This window comes from Cynara cardunculus (assembly GCF_001531365.2).
Source record: "Cynara cardunculus var. scolymus isolate 2C chromosome LG 3, CcrdV1, whole genome shotgun sequence".
Taxonomy (NCBI): Eukaryota; Viridiplantae; Streptophyta; class Magnoliopsida; order Asterales; family Asteraceae; genus Cynara; species Cynara cardunculus.
In genome coordinates, this window is record NC_037530.1 from 2474726 (window position 1) to 2499476 (window position 24751).

General features: G+C 35.7%; 3 protein-coding genes across 5 annotated transcripts; 2 read left to right on the top strand and 1 right to left on the bottom strand.

Annotated features, from left to right (window-relative positions):
- Positions 1-2672: 2672 nt before the first annotated feature.
- LOC112510200 (tubulin-folding cofactor B) lies at positions 2673-10571 on the top strand. 3 transcript variants are annotated; one of them, XM_025115530.1, is made up of 10 exons: positions 2694-2748; positions 2992-3068; positions 3685-3796; positions 4443-4594; positions 5801-5919; positions 6331-6392; positions 6755-6796; positions 7311-7444; positions 9129-9198; positions 10307-10571. In XM_025115530.1, exons 3-10 carry the CDS (start codon positions 3695-3697, stop codon positions 10352-10354), a joined length of 729 nt encoding a protein of 242 aa, XP_024971298.1. In that variant the 5' UTR covers positions 2694-2748; positions 2992-3068; positions 3685-3694; the 3' UTR covers positions 10355-10571. The 3 variants fall into 3 exon arrangements, with proteins under 3 accessions (XP_024971296.1, XP_024971298.1, XP_024971299.1); XM_025115528.1 differs by lacking the exon at positions 2992-3068 and having other exon boundaries at positions 2673-2748; XM_025115531.1 differs by lacking the exons at positions 2694-2748; positions 2992-3068 and adding an exon at positions 3489-3603.
- A 2181-nt stretch (positions 10572-12752) lies between these two features.
- Positions 12753-14394, top strand: LOC112509272 (phosphoenolpyruvate carboxylase kinase 1-like). Its single transcript, XM_025114134.1, has 2 exons — positions 12753-13143; positions 14035-14394. The coding sequence occupies exons 1-2, from the start codon at positions 12834-12836 to the stop codon at positions 14052-14054; spliced, it is 330 nt and encodes a 109-aa protein (XP_024969902.1). The 5' UTR covers positions 12753-12833; the 3' UTR covers positions 14055-14394.
- A 3723-nt stretch (positions 14395-18117) lies between these two features.
- Positions 18118-24155, bottom strand: LOC112509270 (putative lysine-specific demethylase JMJ16). The gene is made up of 12 exons (XM_025114133.1): positions 23901-24155; positions 22521-22823; positions 22362-22433; positions 22212-22289; positions 21643-22134; positions 21295-21516; positions 20940-21101; positions 20425-20793; positions 19398-20310; positions 19218-19321; positions 18908-19105; positions 18118-18522 (listed from the first exon to the last, which is right to left on the bottom strand). The coding sequence occupies exons 2-12, from the start codon at positions 22785-22787 to the stop codon at positions 18220-18222; spliced, it is 3180 nt and encodes a 1059-aa protein (XP_024969901.1). The 5' UTR covers positions 22788-22823; positions 23901-24155; the 3' UTR covers positions 18118-18219.
- Positions 24156-24751: the final 596 nt, after the last annotated feature.

Sequence of the window (24751 nt, forward strand, 5' to 3'; positions counted from 1 at the left end):
CCATATTAATTTATAAAAAAAATTGAATTAAAGAAATTACATAAAAAAATAAGAATTTTTAAATAGTTAATTTGATACTAATATCGATATAATTTTTTTTCAAATTTTTATGAATAAAAACATTATTGTTTTATTAAAATCACATAAAACTGTATTATATCGACAGAGACAAAAAAACAAAACAAAACATTATCTCGATATATCTCGTTGCACTATGCGAGTATCCTTCTAGTTCTCTTAAATATGATGCACATTATAAATATATGTTTTTTTTTTCAGTTTTTGAAATTTCGATCACGAATATATTAATAATATTATTTTTACTATGTTGTAAAAATATAAGTATTTAAATTAATAAGACATGTTTAATCATCACTTATAAATTTTATATTATTTAAACATAAATTTCAGATTTTTTAATAAGAAATTGCATTATTTTTCAGCTTACGCTAATACTTTCTTTAAATCTGTGATGATTTATAGATATAAAAGTATACCGAATAAAATAAATGAAATAATCAAATAACGAATCATTATCGAACCAAAATAACTGGTATTATTTAACCTAAACTTCGTTTCTACGTGGGTTATTCGTTTTCAGTTATTTTCAACTGCCATATTTGATACTGTGTCTACTGGGTTTTTTTCTCTCTAAGAGGCAATGTTGATGTGGTATTAATGAAGGTCAAAAACTTGTCTAACATTACCATTTAAAAAAAATACAACTGTTACATCATTTCAAAATACTGGTGTTTTTAACTACAAAGTACGTTTGATGGGATTCACCAGACTTTTGCATTTACACGTTCTTAATAGTCTCGACACTGTCCTGATAGCTTCTCATAGATGTATAAGGTGGCCCATCCTGATCCTCTCTGCTTACTTCTCTCTGTTTACTTCGTCGCTTGTTTCGATGATCTCTCTGTTACTGTTGAAAATACTTCTTTCTTATTCACTTATTTTAGTAACTAATGATTTTTCTATGACGTGGGCTTCTTGATCACTTTTCCGTTAAACCTACTTTACACCCAAAACGATAAATGTGCCTTGAACATCTGTAATCATATGTCCTCCCACACAGTGGTATTGTTTTCGTCTTAATCGGCTTCAGTGACTATTATGTAGGTACTTTCCTATTAAATTTAGGTGATGTTTGTTTTTAAGAGGTGCTGATGTCTGGAATCTTATTTTACTTCTGATTAATAAGAGGTGGTGCTGAAGTCTGAAATCTGAATCAATAAGACTATTTGTTTTTGTAAATTAATAAATGTTTGAATTTGTTTAAATTGTCTATTTTATCTATTAGAAAATTATAATATCGAATTTGTAGATGAACTTATACAATTTCACATATTTATTCATGATCATTATGAAATTTATATTTAAATTATATAATTAACATTCATTTAAACGAAAATATGACATTAACGATCTTTAACACATTTAAATCCTATTAAAATACACCAATTGAGAGACGTGATGATCGATTTCCTAGTGGTCAATTGAGAGAAATGATCGATTGAGGTTAATCGATTCAGAAACGTCGTTGCTAAAGATTTCGAGAACAATAAGAGGCAAATAAGATGTTGGTTTACCTCTTAACAGATAAGAGGACAATATGATGTGTCTCTGAAAAATTAGAAAAAACAAACAGTCTAATTGACCCGACCTCTTAATGAATCAGACATAAGAGGCTAATAAGAGTTTTTCTTCAAAAAACAAACAGAGCCTTAATCATTTTGCGCTAAACCATTCAACAACTATCAAACAACCCTTTAGTTTTATGTTTATTTAGATTTTTTTTCATGTATTTATACAAGCTTAATATATTCAACATCAGTTTGATAGTAGCTCAATGTATCTCATTTTTAGCTTTGTTGTATCAATATGTGCATCTTGAGGGTGTTTGTTTACCTCTTAATAGTTTCATTAAGAAGTAGCATCTTGAATCGTTAAAAGGTAAATCTTGTTTGTGAAAAAAAAAAGTCTGCATCTTAATGGTTTTAAAACTTCTTGAACGATTTTGTATCATAAGCCTCCCTTAATCATTCAGCGCTCTAATTTCATTGTAAACAATTACCAAACAATTATATTTTATTTTGTACTATATCATAAGAGTTTCTTAATCATTTTGACGATTTTATCGTTCTGCACAAACTATTCAACAACTGCTAAAAAGCTCCTTAAAATGAAAAAAAAAATGTGAATAATATTAAATAATTGAATTTTGTTATAGTTTTTTGAGTAAATTTAAAAGTAAATGTTTATAATACCATTTGATCAAAAGTTAAGGGTTGTTTGTTTACCTTTTAGTAATTCTATTAAAAGTTAATTTCTGAATCGTTAAAAGATGTATCTTGTTTGACAAAAAAAAATGTCTCTTAATGGTTCTAAAACTCTCGGAATGATTTTATATCCTGAGTCTTCTTAATCATTAAGTGCCCTAATTTTATTGTAAACAATTACTAAATAATTATATTTTATTTTATATTATATCATAAGAGGCTTTTAATCATTCAATCAAAATCATTCAGTAACTGTCAAAGAGTTCCTGTACTAACAAATTGGGAGTCTATGTGCAAATATGAAAACACAAGGGACGATAAATATATTTAAATTATAAACAAGGGATGCAAAGTGAAATTTCAGAAGCACTTTTTTCAGAAAAAAGAAGCGCAAGGGAGCAGGTCACAGAGAACCGCCATTGTTTCTTCAGATCAGAAATCTATCACGCCGCTAGAACTCTCGGTTAGTGTTTACTCTTTCATCAACTGTCATTTGATGTTCGATGTTTGATGTATTGAAATGGTAGGGTTTCAATTCATATTTTTTGCAATTCAGCGTGTTTTATGTGTGCCTACTAACTGTTTGATGAATGACATTGGAGCTAAATTACTCTTTAGTTGCATATGATTTCGGAATAGACCCGATTTTGTAGCACCATGAATCAATATGTGTATTGTAACTTTCTGTGTATGGATTTTTTACAAGACATTGATCACGCAAGTGTCATTAACGGCGGAAGGGCAGGGCTCGCCCCTGCGGAGATTTAGAACTTCTCTGCTTGGGTAATTCTTTGAAACTTTGAACTGTTCTGCTAGACTGTTTGAACTTGGTTGAAACCTCTTTGCTTCGGTAGTTAGGTAATTGTTTTTGATGAACTTTGAGAATTGGGTGAAACTTGTTCACTGTCCAGAGTCCAGACTTCCACTACAAGCAACTAATGCACATTTTTACAGTGGTAATTGTTTCATCGTTTAAACTTGCTTTGTCTTGTTCTTCCAATAATGTTCCATTGTTTGAGCGTGGGACTTGGAACCACCGATTGACATTTGAGAATCAAGATTAGAACCTTAACATCATTGTTACTTATTGAGATTGGCCAAATTGATCTTTACTTAAGGAGGTGTTAGGTGCTGAAGCCATCTACATCTTTGTTTATGCTTGTTATTACTCTGCTTAATAATTGAAGTCTTCATTAATGCTAGGGTGTTTATATCAATGTATTTAAAACATGGTCATGGTCTCATGGATGGTGGAGACTGTAGCGTAAAGGTGTAAAAAATCTGGACTGGTTGGTGTGCAGGACATAGATCTCTAATGGTAACTAGCTTCAGAGAAAAGTAAAGTGGGTCTCAAGTTTTACATGACAAAGAACTTGCTACTTGTCTGGTTTTGTTGCAGATAAGAAGCAATGGCATCTCGCTTACAACTTCCAGTGGATGAGTCAGTTCTTTTACGTCTAACTCATTCTAATCTCAAGACATTTTCAGCTGATGCTAGATTCTCACTCGAGGTATCCTACTTGCTGCTAAAATTTTGTTTGAATTCCTATCATCAGCATTCATAATTGAGACCCATATGGTTTTGATCATTTAGTTGTGTTAGTTCCAATAAATGGTCATGACTTCATGCATACATGTAACTTGTAAGTTACAATTGGGAATAAAAGAATAAGAGGGCAAGGCACAAAGAAGCTTTATTGGAAATGACTATGACTTAATTCATTCAAACTGAAATGTGATAAAATGTGACCAGGGGCATTTGAGTAAAATCACTTTGAACCGACCGTGATTGTTGAACAATTGTCAAATCGGTAGGGAGAGGGAATAAGTCGGTTAGGAGGAGGCTATAAATAAGAAGGTAGGTTGGTTGTCAGAGATGAAAATATTAATTTGTAAGCTCCAGTATAGGGGATCTCGGGGAGTACCAACCTCTTGAAACCTGTCCAATTATTGAGTCAACACTTGGTGTAATTTTTTGTTGATTTGGTGTCACGATGCACATCAATTAATACCATGAGATCATGAATTTTAATGCGTGTTTCTTGTTATCGAAAATTAATTTTCTTCTATCATGAATCTTAGTGCTTGAAAAACAATATTTACCATTTTCTTTTCAAAAGTGAATTTGAAGTTAACTCCTTGGCATGCTGTTATCAGAGCACAATAGAAGCTGTTAAAGACAAAATATGGAAAAAATGTGGCACTGCTGTTACTTCAATGTGTCTTGAACTATATGATGAGTCTGGTGCTAAAGTATCAGACCTAAGTGATAATTCGAGACCTCTTGGCTTCTATTCTCCACTAGACGGGTTAGTCTTGAAAGTGTTCTTTTCAATGCTTCTTTTTATATTTGATGGAAACCATGTCCATTTCATGACTAACTAATAAATATGTATTCTGCTTATATTAATATGTCAGTGCTGTTTGGATATTCGGTTGATCCTTGATGTTTGATGGAATGGGTCAGCCTACACCTGGAGATAAACCAAACCAAAGGTACCCAGTATACTAAGACCTGATCTCTATCCCAAGGGATGGAGAGGCCCTTCCCGTGAAAAAACCCCGGCTTGTGAAAAAGCTTTCGTGAACTTTTTTTGAATGGTTAAAGAAGTGCTTGAGACATTCTTGGTAATGTACCCTAGACCTAGCGATCTTTAGGGTATATCTGTACATTTAGGCATCGATGTACATAAAGGTTCAAAACATGTTGAGAATTAAATATAAAAAATATAAAAAATATAAAAATTCAAGTCCCCTTGTATGTTATGCAAGTATAAGGACGTGTCTACCTGCCATGTCCCTATAAATTAGTGAGATGTTTGGAAACTTTTCTCCTGGTGTAATCTCAATTTATAAGTGATCGATGTCCAATGTTCTAGCCGTCAGAACTCAGGATTTTGAAGAATATGATAGAAAATGTACTATAGAAACTTCAGTAATAGGTTTGGTTGTGTTTGTATTGTTTCTTCCTTTTTATTCGTATTGAACCCAATATCGCAATGGTAATTTCCTTCGATTTTTGCAGGGACTAGGAACCTCTAATGACATGCTTCCTTCACAGATTAATGTTAGCTTAGGTTGAGTATGGGACTTGTTCTGGCCCATTCTCTTCACTTTCTAGTTTCTACATAGGGGTCCCTTCCTATACCAAGTGAAACAGGTTTTTGGTTTCTTTAATATCTGGTATACATTTGGTTGAAATATCTCAATTCCAGTGAGAGTTTCATTAGATTTCTTACAACTAGAATCCCTCTTCCTCCAATCCTGTCACTCCACCGCTACGGACCCTATATCCATCTCTCAATAGATATAATTAAAAACTTTTATCCAAACATTCTTTGTGCTTTTCTTCCTGCTCAACAGGGATTCCTTCACAGTCTCTCTTTTTACTGATTTTTCTACCATAACATAGTGTGAATCGTTTCTCGTTTTTCTGCTTACATCAGTGTATACGCACACACGTTAGCTTGTGTTTTTTCTTGCTTAAATTAGTTTTCATTTTTTATACGTTGTAGATATCGCGTGCATGTAATAGATCTTGATCCATCATCTGTAACATCTGGTGGTTGGCTGGAGGATACTTCACTGGTGGAGAAATACAAGATTTCTGATGAAGCATATGACAAACTTGATGGTAATTCTCTAAAAGAAATCTTAGTTTGCATACTTGAAGGCTGCCACATGAATTCCCTGATTGTTTGTGTCTTTATGATAAACTTATTTCTTATCAGTCTGTTAGAAAACATTCTCTTATAAGTTATAACTAGTTGATGATGGGATGCTGAAGTTCTTTTTAACATGGCATGTCTACAACAGAACGTGCACACTCTTATATATATATATATATATATATATTCACCTATATATATTTATTTATAAGGACTGTTTTTATGTATTTATTGTCTTATGTAACATATCAGTTTTGTACCTCCTTATAAGTTGTCAAGATGCCACACCAGTTACTTTTTTTTTGGTCAAGTTGCATGCTTCTGCTAAAACAATTCCAAGTTGATCTAACTCATCATTTTCTTGCAAATGTTTGCAGGTACATACAGAAAGTTTAAGGAGAAGCTTGTACCTCAAAGTAGTTCTGCTCAGGGATCTAAAGTGAGCCTTCCGATTAGATTTTCATCCCCTTCATAGTCATATTGTCTGTTCAAATTCCCCTCAAATGCAGTACTGCTATATACACATTGATTATATATGTTAGTTTCGGTTTGTGATATCCCTAATTAATCTTTATGTTTGTGATTTAATGTCACGTAATTGTGTGGACATAAGTTGACAGGCTTGTATATTGTTTATGAAATTGAAACTTCATTGGCATCTTCATCATCGATAGTTAACCTGTGATCTAATAAAAAAAAGGTGGTAGTTTCATGAAAAGATCAAAGATGGACTCGTACTTTAGAAATACTAGCTTGCAATGCTGTTTGTTTGACTGTTAATTTTTTTGCATGTCTGAGCAGATAAATGATGATTATATGAAAGAAATTTGTGCAAATACCAAGGTATGTTGGCCTTTCGTTATTTATAAGCATTTTTCTGTTGGCACTAGAAGTTGCATCACCACAGAGCTTGTCATACTTTCTCTATCCTGAGAAAATTGAGAACTTCCCTTTTTGGATGTTCAATAAAAAATTACCCCAATTTCTTTTTTTTGGTATTATCAATTATCATCTTTACAAATAAATTGATGAGATTGATTTGGGTCTACAAGATTCCTTTATTTAAAGGGTATTTTAGATCCTTTTGACAGATAGGCAAACATTTTACTTAAATTATGTGAGAAGTAGACAAAATGCAATTTTGGCTGGAGAAATTACTAAATTTGTATTATACTGCACAACAAATTCCAAGTTAAAATTACCTATTTGCCCATTATCATCATCTCAAACAAATTGATGTTATTGGTTTGGTCCTACAAGATTCCATTATTTGCCCTCAATGAAGTGTACTTATGCATGTAAATGATTACTATGATCTGATTCAAAGTTTTTTTTTTGTTTTTTTGTGCCAATATAGGTCGGAGATAGGTGTCAAGTTGAACCAGGGGAAAAAAGGGGTGTTGTGAAATTTGTGGGTAGGGCGGAAACACTTGGACCTGGCTTCTGGGTTGGAGTTCAATATGATGAACCATTGGGCAAACATGATGGCATGTAAGTGAGCACTAAATATCGTTACTTTTTTCCTGGTTTGGGTGCAAAATACTCTGCATGCATGTTCTGTAGTTCATACTTATCACTAATAACAAGCTACAGTGCTTCAAGTATTTTGCTCCAACCGAATAGTTGAATATAAAATATAAATCTCTATTTATATATATACAGTGTACAGCTGGATATTAATCTAGGATCCGAGGACAATCTTCTGATTGTTTTGCTGCTGTAGATTCTGTAATAAGTTTTGAATTAAAATTACAATTTTTTCCCTTGACTATTTGTTAATCTGCAGTTTTAGTCCATTGACATTTTTTCTCGCATGGTTGGCTCAATATAGTCATTTGTTAGGGGTTGTTTACTTTTTTTCCCATTAATCCCTGTATGGGTTAAGTTGTGATAAATTTGTTTGTTTTAGAAATGGGAGACCGATGGGTTTGAGGGAGGCAAAGAGAGAGGGTTGGGTTATTCTTGTTCCATTTCTGGTATTAATTTGTCTGAGGTGGCTTAATGGAGACAAGTGAGGAGTCGTGGCTTTTTTTCTTTTTCGGAAAAAGGGGGTCGTGGCTTCTTCCATATAGCCATTTTGGCTTCATGGCTTTATGATTAAGCCATAAAGAAACACTCCTGTATGGCTGAGTGAATAAGCCGCCTGGACTATTAAGCTCGTTAAGTTGTAAGTAAACAACCCCTAGTGTTTTGGTACCTGAAACTACAAGACGGTGTACTTTCGTCATTTTTATCTCCTTGAAGAAGACAAAATTTGTCCGCCGACAGAAAGTCAACATCGTTGATGCTTTTTCATCAAGTCTTGTCATGTGCATGTCACATGCTATTTTTAAGGGCATTATGATAATTGCTTACCTTCTTCAACCTGATTTATTAATTCATCTTCATTTTCATGTTGTAACCTCAACCTCCACACACTGCCACAACCACCCACCTCTGCCTGTCCTACCACCACCACTTGCGGCCCAGCACCAACATTTTGATATAGTTATGGAAGGATGAGATGAATTAATCTAAGGAGTTGTTTACCAAACACATAATGTCTGTTACTAAACATTTATTGCCTTTTACCGGGTAAGAGACCAACAATCTTACGGTACCATTTTTGCTGACCGGGAATCTTAGTAAATGAGCGCCATGACTTGTGCCGGGTCGACGCTTACCGTTACCAACGTGGCCAGAAATAATGTTGTTTACCAACAATCTTACCCGATAAGGTATACAATAAGAGCTTACCCAATAAAAATGTTGGTAAACAGCCCCTAAACAGTGTTGCTAGATATGAGGTAAAGTTCTTTTATATTACCTTTTTTTAATAAAATACTTGTATGTCCTAAATTGGAGGGAGTATAATATATGTGACACTTGAAATATACCATGGGACCTACTTGTGCATACTTCAACTTCCCTCATTCACATGTGAATATGTGATGATGCACATGAGACTTGTTTTTGATACAATTTTTGAACATAATCGTCCTATGTAGAGGTCAGGTCTGTGCACATCTCCCCCTCCCCCGACCATCTCCAAGTGCAATATACTGATTAGTTAGGTTTTTGCTTTTAATATGTGGACTGTTCTATCTTGACTGACTTTATTTTTCTTCGGTAATAGACGTGGGTATTTAATTCTCTTACTCCTATTTAGTCGAAATATTGTTGCTCATGTTGACAGGGTGAAAGGGACAAGATTCTTCAAGTGCCCCCCACTCCACGGTGCCATGGTTAGACCCGACAAAGTAAAGGTTAGCATAATTTCTTTCAAAATGAGGACTACAAGTCACGCTTTTTGTAGGTTTACAACGCAAATAGGTTAGCATATAGTAAGCAGTAGAATAGACGAAATAGGAACAGGGCATACAGAAAGATATACGAAGTAAGTAAACACGCACAATCCCTACATCATCTAACGTAGGACTCTGCTACCCTAGTACTGCGTCTCCAAGAACTCGTATCAGAACTCATGTCCTCCAGAGGCGGATCTGGAAAAAAATTCAAGTGGCGGTACAAAATAATTAGGCATTATACAATATAAAATAAAATAAAATATAATTATAATTATAAAAGAACGGTATTAATTAAAAATTACAAACAAGTGGTTTCTTTTTCCTTTTTTGCCGTTGTTACCAAAAATTAAAAGAGAATCAAAGGGATATGAACTTGTAACCATTGATGTGACATGCAATGACACTACCGGTAGGCTGCAACCACTTTTGTTAACTTAGGGAAGCACACATCGAACTAAAGCGGGTGCACATTAAAGACTTCTAAAAAGTAGCGGTAACACGGCCCCCCATCCTCTTCCTTAAAGGATTTGTATTGAAATGCAATTCAAAGTGACATTACAGGACATATCCTAAATGTGAAAGATTCAACAATCCCTGCCTATCACCTCTTACCCCTATTTATTAACAGCCCTAATAACCCTGATGGGCTTGGGCTCGTGACTTGCAGCTTATTCGGTCAGCTAAACATGACTGTTTGGTAGTAACTTATTGATATAGAAAGTGGCTTATTCAGTAAGCTTCTAATTAAAGACACACTCCTTCCATTTATGAAAAACCCCTCCCGATTCAAAACATTGCTATTATACAGACAAATTAATCTATACAAGACTTATCGGAAAACCAACCAAATAGCCCCTAAGGCTGCCATGTCCATTCTCAAATGCTCTCCCTGCGTCCTCCTCAGCCCCTCGACCATCACACTTACTCTCATGACTGGCGCCGCCATCTGTGTCTTAAAACAACGGGCAAATGGACACTTATTTTCATGCGCTTTCTTGTTTTTCCTGTTAGTTCTCATGCACCTTCTCGTTTTTTCCTTTCTTTTCTAAATGGTGACCTTATTCAGGTTGGAGATTATCCTGAACGAGATCCCTTTGAAGAAGACGAAATATAAGAGCGATCTCAGTACACACCATTTCCGAACTGGTCTTGATGGTTGACTGGTTGGGTATGGACTCATTGCATGTGTCCACCTTTTTATTTTTGGAGACATCATGTTTTTGTAACAAAGTTATAAGATCTTGCATTCCATGAGCCTTTTGAACCATCTGAACATTTGTTTCACATTGTGAATCTATCGATCGATCGTGTTATCAAAAAATCTTATTACTCTTGTGGCGTGCGAAGGACTTCAAATGCTTCAGTTTAAAGATAAATTTAATTTTTAGACGATAATACTCCTTGATGGGAGGTTCAAATACCTGACAAGTAGATGAGTTAGTCTTATGATGCTCCTTATATTGGTTTTGGACAAGTAGATGAGTTGGTGTTTAAACGCAAGGGCTATAACAACTTGATTAAAGAAACCTTGATATATTATTTTAAAGTAAACACTCAACTATAAGATCATACTTATGAACAAAAAACACTAATGGATCTTTCGGTCTATGAAGGAAAAAGCTAGACAATTGTAAATTACCACACTTGGATGTTTTTAATTGGGCATCATTTGGACTTTTTGCCGTGGGCACCAAAAATCTCAGGACCGGCCCTGTTTATCCGGTAAGTACATAATAGTGTTAAATTTTACCGGTAAGCACTTTTTTTTTATTTTTGTAAGGGTGTCCGGGCCAAAGCCCGACTAATCCCCGGCAATTTTGGAGGCTAAACATGGCCCCACTTAAATGTCGCCAACMCTCCCCTCCCAGGGCTCGAACTCGGGTTCATGACTATGCCATGCCCAAGCCTTTACCACTAGGCTGTAAGGTTTTTGACTACCGGTAAGCACTTACTGGGTAAGTGTTTAATAAACGGTCCCTAACTGTACTACTTACTTAACCAAAACCGAAACATTTACAAAATCCGAAAACGTTAACATCATCTTCTTCGTCTTGCGATCTCTTCTTTGAGAACACTCGTTACCCTGCTCTGATAACATGTTGAATCATTATTCGTCAATACGCTCATGAACATGTTTAGTTCATCTAAATTTGCTTTCTTGAACATACTAGATATGATGGTATCGGCTCCTATGGCCAAACTGTTTTGGACGCCATCTTGATTGTTCGGATCTTGCGTATCTATGGACGAATCCCGACACATGTCACGAGATTGAGTATGGAACGGTCGTGATTTCCAATGCTCTTTGCACACACCGTGCCTATCTAACGATTGAATGCCCTGAGAACGACATTATAACAATTCGTTAATACGTATACACTTTATCAAAGAGACACTAAGAATGTCTACGGCTTTTTGGCCACCTAAGCTTGTGAAACAGCTCCTGACATAACAACTCCGTCTTTTTGCCTGTGGATCCCGTTTTTTTAGAAAAAGTTTCGATGAAAAAGTCGTCCATTGTGGATGCTCTAAGTAGAGATTGCGCCTTATGCATAGTTGGTTAAAGTTAGGGGTCGTTTACCAAATACTTACCGGTAACTGTTTACCAATAAAATTTAACACTATTATTTACTTACTAAGTAAGATTTTAGTCCACCAAAACGACATCGCATGCAACAATTTACCTGATAAGCGCTTACCACAAACACCTTGTCGAGAGTAAGGTGAACATCTTGTGAACTGTTGTGAACACCCATTGGCAGATCCAAATTTTTTTGCCAAGTGGGGACATCTTTAAGGTAGATTAAAGGTCTGTAAAGTCGTCCAATGTGTTTTTAGCCTAATTCCACTGTTTCAAGAGATATTTTAAGTCTTCTTTATCGATTTTGAAGAACTTTTTTTTATTGTTTTGGTTGATTTCAAGATACTTTTTTTAATTGGTGGGGATCTAACGAGAAATTATTGAGAAAACCTGGGTCAAAAATTAAAAAAATAGTTTTCCACCTAAGAAAATTCCTTTAAATTAATGGTATTTTAGATAAATAACCATGATGATAAATCAGAAGACAAAACGCCTCACTTAACGTTATTTTTAATGACATTGGTCAGAAGGACTGAAATAAAACAAATTGAAAACCTCGGTGACCATTAGTTTAATAAATAAGGTTTAAGGACCACAATGAAAATACCACAGGGACCAAAATGTAATTAAATTTAACTATAAATACACCCCAAATCACTCTTTTAGAGAGTTTCGAACCCCGATTTTGTTTTCGTAATGGAGCCCTATTTTTTTTTTCGTACTCGAACCCTAATGCTAGCATCGTCCAGATTCATCGTCTCTATGAAGATGAGAATTCGCTCCATATGGTTATGGATCTCTGTGACGAACCGAATCTCTTCGATGACTCTCGAAACGCGGAGGTGCGTTTTCGGAATCGGAAGCGGCTTCGATTTTCATCCCGTTGATTCAAGCGGTTAGTCATTGTCATGGACTTGGTATCGCACATGGGGACATCAAACTGGATAATGTGTTGTTTGATTCAACGGGGAAACTGAAGCTGGCGGATTTCGGATCCGCTGAGTGTTTCGGGATGAATGAGAGCGGTATGATGACCGGAGTGGTTGAGACGCCGCATTATGTCGCACCGGAGGTTTTGTTGGGGAGGGAGTACAACGAGAAGGTTGATGTCTGGAGTGCTGGTGTGATTTTATACATATTGTTGGCCGGATGTCCTCCGTTCTACGGGGAAACGCCGGTCGAGACGTTTCAGGCAGTTTTGCGAGGGAACCTAAGGTTTCCTCCGACAATTTTCATGTCCGTTTCACCAGAAGCGAAGGATCTGTTGCCGAAAATGTTATGCAAGGATTCTTCGAGGCCATTATCAGCCGAACAAGTCCCAAGTAATACATACAAACCTAAATTATTCTATTGATAAATAATGATCATTCTCATGCCTCTTGCCCGGTAAGATTCTTGGCTCTCATGTTCATCCGATGAGGCTATTTATCTGGTAAGCACTTACCAAGTAAGTGTTTTGTAAATGACCCGTTTCCAATTTCTCTGTTTTCATCATGAGTTTTGGTAAATTTCTTCTTGTTTTGCAACTGTTTAGAGAGAGTCGGGGATAAGTAACCATTTGTAAATATGGTAAGAGAGGAGAAACAGGGGGAGGGGAGGTGAGGTTATGGGGGGATGGAACAGGGCAATGAGCCACGATGAGTATGCACTTATTTTTTTAAAATTAGTAAATGAAATCATCTCTTTATCCTTTTTTAAAATCTGATTGCTAGTATTTAGTTACAACTTACAAGCACAGATGACAAATTGGGGCCCGGCCTCGGACTAGTTGGGTCGGATGCACCGGGTAAGATTCTCAATTAATGTTCCAGATAAGTGTTTAGTAAATGGCTCCATGGCGTTTTTAATAGACCACATGTTATGCTTTAATGATTGCTTGTGTGTATTGTGATTTCTACTCGTCTCTAACCACAATTTTTGAATAAGTTTCAAGTTTATGATAGAGACTATGGGTTTGTTTACTAAATGCTTACCGGATATGCCTAGGATTAAGAAACTTACCTGGTAAAAAGCAACGCAATGATCAAGAATCTTACACGGTAATCAAGGGAAAGTGTTGAGTCTTAGCGGTAGGTGCTTATTGGTAAAGTGTAACCGGGTAAGCATCAGGTAAATGACCTCTTACTGTTAAGTATAGTTACTTTTGCTTTTTATTAGTTCCCAAACTCGTTTAAAGTTTGTTTCTTCTGTTTGATGGTTTTGTTCATGGTCAGATTCCAGGGGAACAATTTGAATTTTTTCTTTAGCTTGTGGAGTTGTAAGATGGCTGCTGCCTGGCTGAATCATTTGTCTCTGCAGTTTCTAATCGAACAATGTGCTTGTGGTGCATTATAAGTATTCACAAACAATTTTTTTTGGCCGAGTTAAGTAATGGTGATGTTTTCTGTCGTCTATCTTTGTATTCTCCATGCTTAATAAAGTGATGACGTGGCTTTATGCGATTGGTGGAAAAGGAAAGGAACATGACCTTACTTTCAAGAGGAATTTACCAGCTCSGTTTGATCTGATTTTGTCTTTGTTACAAACAAACATTATAATTCATGCATAATCTATTTAGACTACGTTATGGAGTATTTTTGACATATCAGAAGCTTTTTATTMAGATTTATGTTTACAAGTTTATTTCTTCTTGTCATGAACCATCTACTGTGCTCCTCTATTTGGAAGAAGTTGAATGTCAATATTTTGATTTTTTGATACACCGTTTAATAAAGTCAAAACAGAAGAAATCTTGGCTACTCAAATYAGTTTAGTAATTGTTAACAAGTACTTATGTCAAAACAATCATTTGAAAACCCCAACCACAAAGCTTAGGGAAATTTCGATGGTCAAAAAGCAATTTTTCAATGTGCATGCAAGAAGACCAAATGGTTAATAATTAAAGAACAATATAAACATGATCTATGTTATACTTCTGAAGAAACCCGGTGACGATCTTAGCACCAAAAGTATACGAAACTCCACGATCATTCATTCCCCATCCTTTGACATCTATAAATGGATTTGATCAAAGAAGATCACACAAGAAACCATAATTTGGTACGTATGTAGGACACCTCAAGTTTCTAATTTGATCCAAGTTATTGAGGTCGGGTGAAAGGCTTTTAAGCATGCACAAAATCTTTTCATCAAGGAGAGCGGTCACAAGTAATCAATTGAAGCAGTCAGGGAAAATGTTCTGTTATTTAATATTAAATCTTCTTTTACATTCATCATAGAATCCATATATCCGATTGATGGAAGCTTATTCATGGTTTCCAGACAGAAGAAAGATTCCATGATGAATATACTTCCATAAATCGGATATAAGGATTCCATGATGAATGTAAAAGAAGATTTAATATTTTAAATAATGGAAATTGCCTCAATTGCTTACTTGTGACTGTTCTCATTGATGAAAAGATTTTGTGCATGCATGGAGGCCTTTCGCCCGACCTCAATAACTTGATCAAATTAAAAACTTGAGGTGTCCTATGACGTACGAAATGATGGTTTCTTCTGTGATCTTTGGCGAATCCATTTAAAGATGTCAAAGGATGGGGAATGAATGATCGTGGAGTTTCGTATACTTTTGGTGCCAAGATCGTCACCGGGTTTCTTCAGAAGCATGACGTAGATCATGTATATACTGTTCTTTAATTATTGACCATTTGGTCGTCTTGCATGCACATTGAGAAATTGCTTTTTGACCGTCAAAATTTCCCTAAGCTTTGTGGTTGGGGCTTTCAAATGATTGTTTTGACATAAGTACTTGTTAACAATTATTAAACTGATTTGAGTAGCCAAGATTCTTATATTTTGTCTTTATTAAACGGTGTAGCAAAAAATCAAAATATTGACAATCACTTCTTTCCAAATGGAGGGAGCACACGAGATGGTCCATAACAAGAAGAAATAAACTTGTAAACATAAATCTTAATAAAAAGCATTCGATATATCAAAAATACTACTTAGCTTAGTCTAACAAGATTATGCATGTGTTATAGTGGTTGTTTGTATTGAAGACTAAAATATTAAAAAACCGAACTGGTCAATCCCTCTTGAAAGTAAGGTCATGTTCCTTTTCTTTTCCACCAATCGCATAAAGCCACATCATCACTTTATTAAGCATGGAAAATACAAAGATAAAGTAAACAAATTTACGTTAAATAAAAATAATGACGGGTGGGACAAGGAGGGAACAGAGGATCTCGGATAACAAATTGTTTTGAACTCCTTGTAATTACGAGATTTATAAACCATATAATACCATATGAAAAAACTCAATATAAGATTCATTGGATGTATGTACACACTAACAAACCAAAATACACCAACTCCGTTTTATTTGTCCCCGAAATTATCAAGGAATGTGTCAATAATACGTTTTTAGTTATAGGGTTAATTAACAACCGGGGTATTACATACTACGTATAACTAGGGTACAACAATCAACAACGGTTAGAAACGTTTTTCATCTTACCTCCGCGCAACTTTAGTCTATTTGATCTTTCTCAATTCAAAACCCTGATCTCATTCTTCGAATATACATGTAAATTCAAATTCAAACACAAATTCAAGATGAAGATACATATTAATGAACATTTTACGGAACTAAGGAAATACAGGTCGATGAATAAAACAGAACATTCAAATAGATTAAAAAGATTTCAAACAAAACCCACAAGTTTAAACATTCAAATTTCTATTAGCGAGGACATGTTTGTATACATCTTCTCATACCCGAACGTTGGTCTTTATTTGCTTATGTTTTGCAGCCTTTTATGGGAGCTAGAGTATGAGATTTGGAGCACGATAGAAACCTCGCGATTGAAAGGTAAAACTCAGGAGAATAAATGTTACTTTTCGATAGGCTAAAGTTGGGCGGAAGTAATATGAAAAACGTTTCTAACTGTTGTTGATCGTTGTACCCTAGTTATACGTAGTATATAATACCCTGATTCTTAATTAACGCTATAACTAAAAACGTAATATTGACACATTCCTTGATTATTTCGGGGACAAATAAAACAGAGTTGACATATTTTGGTTTGTTAATGTGTACATACATCCAATGAATTTTATATTGAACTTTTTCATTTGGTATTATCAGTTCTAAATATTGGAATTCCAAGGAGTTCCAAAAAAACCTGTTGTGTTGAAATCCTTTGGTCTACCGGCCATTATTCTATTTAACATAAATTTGTTTAATTTATCTTTGTATTCTTCATGTTTAATAAATTGATGATGTGGCTTTATGTGATTGGTGGAAAAAGAAAGGAACATGACCTTACTTTCAAGAGGAATTTACTAGCTCGGTTTGATCTGATTTTAATTTGTCTGTTACAAACAAACATCATAACTCATGCATAATCTCTTTAGACTACGTTGAAGAGTATTTTTTGATATATTAGAAGCTATATCTGATAAGGTAAATTTAATTTTTAGACAATAATACTCCTTGATGGGAGGTTCAAATACCTGAGAAGGTTCATATGTGAATCATTGAAACAAAATTAAAAAAAAAAATTCATTTAAAGATGCATATGTAAACCCATATAAATAATCTAAAGTTGGTTCACATATTATGTTAAAAACAAGACGGATGACATATTAAATTAAAAAAAATGTTTATTTTTGTATTATTTGTTTAGTTCTAAATTTAAAATATTTTATTTTAGTAAAAATGAGGTAATTGTTTGTTTATTCTAAAATAATCTTTTATTATTTCTAAATATTTCTCATATCCACATCAAAATCATCTATACTATATTATAGAATACTAAATAAAAAAATTTAAAAATCATTTTTTATGTATAAAAATACTGTTTATCAATGTATATTACATAAATTCGAGATTACAAGTAGATTGTGTATAAGTGCAATTTATTAAAGTTTTATGTTTGAATTCGTATAACTAACTGCAAATAAATATAATCAAATACATGATAAACATCATTTTAAATATAAAAAAATCTAAAATATAATTAAGATAATGATTGAATTCTTACATAATATTGAATTATTATCTTTATAAAAAATTATATGATTAAACCAAAAATAGATTGTTTCGTTATTAAACTTAAACTAAATTATAATAAAAAAATTGAATTAGAGAAATTACACAAAAAAATAGTACTTTTAAATAGTTAATTTGATACTAATATCGACATATATTTTTCAGAATTTTATGATATCTTTAAATTTATATTTAATTCAAAAATAAAAACATTACCGTTTTCTAAAACCACATAAAATCGATAGAGACAAAAAAAATAAAACGGAACATTAAAATAAAGATATATCCCGCTGCATTACGTGAGTATCCTACTAATTTATCTAAAATATGTGGTGCTTTACTAACTCTACCACTAACCTAACCAAAACCGAAACATTTACAAAATCCGAAAACGTTAACATCAACTTCGTCGTCTTGCGATCTCTTCTTTGAGAACACTCGTTACCCTGCTCTGATAACACGTTGAATCATTATTCGTCAATACGCTCATTAACATGTTTAGTTCATCTAAATTTGCTTTCTTGAGCATGCTAGATATGATGGTATCGGCTCCTATGGCCAAACTGTTTTGGCCGGCATCTTGATTGTTCGGATCTTGCGTATCTATGGACGAATCCCGACACATGTCACGAGATTGAGTATGGAATGGCCGTGATTTCCAATACTCCTTGCACACACCGTGCCTATCTAACGATTGAATGCCCTGAAAACGACATTATAACAATTCGTTAATACGCAACAATTTATCCGGTAAGTGCTTACCATGGTAACAGTCGTCGCCCTCACTTACCACGTAAGACTCTTGGTCCTTGTCTCGCTCTTACCAGGTTAGATTATTGGTCCTTACCATATTCATCCGATGAGGTAATATGACTTGGTAAGCGCTTACCCGAGTAAGCGTTTGGTAAACGACCCCTTAAGAGTGTAATTTTTAGAGATATTAACTTTTGGTTCTCGATTTTAAGGAAATTATAGAGAATCTATTGTGGAAGATGCTCTCACCCGCCGACTTCCCGTCCCGTCCCGTCTACGTCCCAAACACACTTTAAAGGAATAGTAAAAACGATAAACCGCACGTCCAAGATTACCTGCAAGATGAACGGTGAGGAGAAACCGAACATTTCCATGCCATCGAGACTTCCCGGAGGTTGCAAAGGTGGAAGCTTTAATCTTCCCAGCTTACGTCGGTTCGAGATCTCAAGGTTTATTCTCTCCCTCACCATTTCCCAGCATTTCGCAGCTGATAAGTTAATAAATACTTCACTCGGACAATTCTCCGAGGAAACCTGTTTCAGTTTAGGGTTTCGGGGTTAGGGCTTAGTAAGCGAGCTTAAACTACAACGATATCAGAATTTGCATATTGCAGCGAGATTGAAAAGAGAAAACGATTCTCAATACCATAAATAAAGGTCTATCCGATCCCGCATCCACGATTTCCGAAATGTAGTAGCATGTATTTGTGGGATCGAAAATGCTTGTGTACTTGACCCTACTTCGGAATCCTGCACAAATCGAACGTTTATCACATTTTCTTCGATAATTTCCGTGCACTCAAATCCAAATCAAAGGGGAACTTACCTTTCGGGTAAATGGCACGGTTATCGCACCATAACTTTCCGGATTGCGGTACTCCAAATTCTAGAAGCTCAACTTTGCAATTTAACCTTCGAACGACCTTAGCGATACGAGGACCCTTATGGCGATGGCATCTTTCGAGATTATTTCGGGCGGGAGACGCAATTTCTACATTATCTTTTAAACCATCGGTCTCTTTTATGCTCGAGTGATCACGAGACATCTCGGAAGCATCCGTACGTTCCAATGGAACTCGATGGCAAGAAACGGATTTTTGGAGGGACCCAAGAGCAGGAAAAACAGAACCTGATGCGATATTGACGTCAGCCACGACAGGTTCGTCGATCTTGCAAGAAACATCCTTTGTGGATGAATCCTCGCCTTCATCATTGCTAAGGGTTATAACGTCATCGTTTCCGCCACATGAACGTTTGTTTGCCGAAAATTCCTTCTTGCAACGATAACCGGATTTCAAGGTTTCGTCTTTTCGCAAAACGTTAGCCGGGTTCAAGAAATCTTGGATTCTGTTTTGCTCTTTGGGTGCCGACTCTAAGGATCGTGAGCGATCTTTGGACACGTGGTCAGTTAAGGCGAGTCCGAGATCGAGTTTTGCCCATCTGTAAATTGCGCTTAGTTTGCCTTCTAAAGCTTCGACCAGAATTGCTAAATCAGTCAACTCATAACGGAAGAGAAAAAACTTCGAGCTCAATGGACACGAGCAAAACTGCTTTACGTGATTCAAGCACGAATACTTGGTGGGTGAACATCGTTGACAACCTGCAGCCGAGAGATGCAGGTCGAAATAGCATACGCTGCATTCTCTCTCGTTAGTAGCATCGAAAGTGGCTTCCATCTTCATCGCCCGAGAAGTCTTGCAAAGAAAATCTCGCCTTACACGCTCGATCTCTACCCGTTCCTATACATAAGAAAAACCGCTAAGAAATGTAATTTGGCCATCATCATGTTCTCTTATTTAGTTACTGTTCTCAACACGACTATATATATGTATACGTATGAGAGAGACGGTTACCTTAAATGCTTTCGATAGGATCCCATCCTTCCCGCAAACAACTTTCCATCTTAAATTATCAGGCGTATTCTTTCGTAGTAAATTGATTTCCCACTGAGCTTTCACGGCTTCTCTCGCAGCCCCGAGTAACAGTTTATCATGAGAAATTGACGTCTTCCGGCCCTGCTCACGGTATAGCTCGATCGCATTATGCCCATGAGGAAACCAGTCAACCGGAGCCACATTCACAGCCTCTGCACAATTGAAGCCACAGTTGAACCCCGAATGATATGATCGGGGAAACGTCAACACAAATTCTCCCGAATTCTGGATGCATCGATAAATAGGAACTCCTTCGGATGTTAGTATCGATGGAGAAAGTTGTGTCACCTGAATTTTCACTAAACATTATAAATTTTCACAAAATGTTTATTGAACGACATTTTGGTAACATGACGGGGGTATATGATTTATTGAATCTTTAGATATATGCTGAAAGCTTTTCGTTCATAATGTAGATTCGAAAGACGACTCACCAGCTTATGAAGCAAATCGGGTTGCTCGGCAAAAAGATCCGGCAAATGTTTTCTCATAGCCGCCTCTAATTTAACGGCATCTTTTCCCGGTACACCGTACCACATCTTTGGAGCACCCCAATGCATGTAATTCACCGAATATAAATGATGGTCTTCAACATGCTGCATTTCAGAAAAGAGTGCAGGACGAAAATGAGTCGAGAAATCAACCGGTTTTAGAAATGTGTAATATTACAGTCTTTAATTAACTAAATGACAATTTAAGCCTTTATGTGCAAAGTGAACCTACGGAATCATTTCGAGACACGTGGACTACGAGACTCCAAACACAAATGAAGTATTTTCTTTCACTTACCCAACAAAACGATGAAAAGCACATTCCGATATACAACCACGGGACCAAAACACCCGATATATCACTACTTTCATAAGCGAGCACCGACCCGAGAAGCTTGGGGAAGTTATTCAAGTTCCAACCGGATCTAACATACTTTTCATCCGCACCCGCAACTTGAGAAGCCGTATTCGGAAACCCGCTACCAAAAGTTCCCGTTTCAAGATCGGCACCATACAGCACCTACATTGCCACAAATCAAATAATTCAACAATTAAAAAAAAAGCACGACGAGAATACCATAGAATGGAACAACTTAAACCCTAAAATGCAGATGCTCGTTGTTTTTTAAGTTGTTCCGAGTAATACCTCGATTTCTTCGGTGGGTTTCTCAACCATACGCCAATATTCACCCTCTATGTTTTCTATCGAGGGCTCCCACCGATCTTGAAGTACAGAGCTATCCTCGTTTTTCCTAAAATACTGAGCCATGAAATCATCTGCGTATTTCTTGAATTCGTCGAGAGTGAACCTTGGACCAGGTTCGAAACCAAAATCAGCTTCTTGAACCATCGGTTCAGCTGGAATCGACCCCTGAGTCTCGTGATCAACCCCTGCTTTCGTGCATCTTCTCCTTTTCTTTTTGTGGAGATTTGACCTACACATTTTTCTCAACGAATCCCGATTCTGAAGTTTGTCAACCCTCTGGACACGAGTAGCAAACGTACAACTTTCCCATATGTTTTTCTCTTTAAGAGGGCATGGAGGTTTCCACGAAGAAGGTGGTATGATCCGACATATGCCATATGCTGCAGCTTTTTCACGTATGCTCTCGATGTACTCTAAAGTATTCTCAAACTCCTGGAAACAGACGAAATCCGTTTACTAATCTAACTTGGCAAAGAGTAGATAACGAACCAAAGAAAGAGTTAACAGACCTCTTCGGTTGGGTAAAATACGGGAGCTTCTGGAAGATTCGGCACCCGGGCTTCTTCCGGATGCCATTTTGCAGTGACCTGAAGGCAAAAAGTTTTGAACTTTAGCACGCGTTCAAACAAAAAGAACACATTAACGAGCATCAATTTAACCTTTTGGCAATTGGTACACTTTTCGCAGCCACGGATAACCCCATTAGGGAGCCGAGATCTTGAAGTTTGACTCTGCACCAGCAATATTGTGTCTGTCAAATATTCAAAGAACAGAGAAAACCCGAAAAAGAGAAACATGAATCAAGTTTAAGGAATTACAATTTGATTCAATGGAATAGAATCGTAATCATCTTCGGAACTGCAATCAAATCGACCGTAGTTTATCCCTGATCTACGCCTAAGAGACCTCTTTAACTTTTCACCCTCTGTTGTTTTCAGTGCAGAAGCACTTGTGGAGACCGAAGAACCGGATGCGAGCCGACTGTCATTTTCACTCTTTATCGCAAAAGACTCGAAACCCGGTGGAATTGAGGGAATGTCGATGCTCTCTTCTTTGACATGACGCCTTATGAGTTCCGTCCCCATTCGTGAAAATTTATTCTTTAGATGATTCAAGATTCTCTGATAATGAAACAAGAAATGCAAAACGATCATCAAATATGCAAATCGGTTGACCAAAAACGACATTTTTTCGAATTCGTTTTAGAAATCCCAAAGATGGTTTCTTGATTTAATAGGTAATTTCATTACAAGAGGAAGCAAACATCAAATAGAAACAATTAAATCAATTTTCTAAAACCGGCAAGATTCGAATGTAAATAGCTCGCGTTTCCAATCTTGTTGGACGGCCTGTTACACCTGTACTAAGACTAAAGGTCGACTAGACGAGTAATAAATAAAATAATATAAAAAAATTCACATCATATATTATTATATCTGCGCAAAAGGTTGATGACCGGCAACTCTGACCGATTTTCATTTGCAAACTGATTTTCGGTTGTGAATAGGGGAGAAAGGAGAGCGCAACACGTGTTCCCCATATCCACATTCAGTATAAATAATGAAGGTGATCGTTAATGAACTATTCATGATGAAGCCGAATGTTGTGTCATTCATCATGAACGTTTATTCATGCTGAATGTGGACAGTGGACACCGGGGACACATGTTGTGCTCTCCTTTGTCCCCCAGTTCACAACCGAAAATCTGTTTGCAACTGAACCCACCCCTATATATATATATATATATGTATATATATATATATATATGTATATATTTGTACCCCAAACATTTGGAGGCCCTGTTCCATATCTCACATTTGAACACCCTCCGACACGGCCGGACTCCTTACAAACACGACTACAAACATAAAGAAACTCATACCATCAATTTGTATTTGATTTCTTGAATTTATTTATTGACTTAATATCTCCCAAGACAATTCAACTAACACCACTCTCGATCGTTGACATTTTTCCGCTAAATCTTCTTCGATCCCATTAAAATTGTGTTCTCTTTGCCATGTTAAAGTAATAGAATTATTCAAACCTTAATGAATCATAACTCCCAAGAACACAAAGACCGATCGTAATCACAATAACATAAACGCATATTCAATTCAAACCAAGCTACAAAGCAATCGAACCCAAATCATATAAACTTGAAATAACAAATACAGATTGAAGTTCAAAGGACTTACAATTTACAAAATGCAGCTCACGCCCAGATGTTGAAGATGGCTATAACAAGATCCAAATTAACTCTAAAAATCAAAAAAACAAACACAATAATCAATTCAAAAGCTCAATAAATTTGGATCAAAATCAAAACCAACAGATCCAACATAACCCTAATTCTACCCAACAATCAATTTAGGGTTACAAAACCATATCTAACAAGAGATTGCAGAAAATTACAGATTCATGAACATGGAACATGTCAGATCCCTAAATTTGTATGAACATCTGGATCAGAAACTAACCCAGAAAACACACATCACATGCAAACATGAAAAGGGACAAAAGAAACCCTAAATCAACAAGAAACTTCAAGAAACAAAAGCATCAAAAGATATCATAATACCTTAAACCCTAAGTGACAACACAACAGAATCTTTAATTCCTTTTGAAAAATCAAGAAAAGAGGACCCAATTGCTATATTTACACCTGTGTGTGAAATTATTAAAAACCCCCCAATTCTCTTTGATTGATATGAAGAAAACCCAAGTTGAAAAGGGGAAATTGAGGTGGGTTTTGGTCAAGATTTCAGTTCTTGGTTAAAAGAGTTCATAAGTTTTAACAAGCAAACTGGTCCAGCCAAGATACAATTGGAATCAAGATTAACCATGGAAACCATGAATTAAATAAGGAAACCATCAATTAGACAAGATCTTGATTTACCAATTTCTTTTTTGTGTGTTTATTTATCAAAGATAAATATGGGATTTGCTCATTGATTCAAGATAGTAATGGGTTTGACGTGAAATTGAGGAGAAATTGAAAAACAAGGAACCCTATAAGAAGTGTGATTGAAAGGTTTTTGATTTGCGT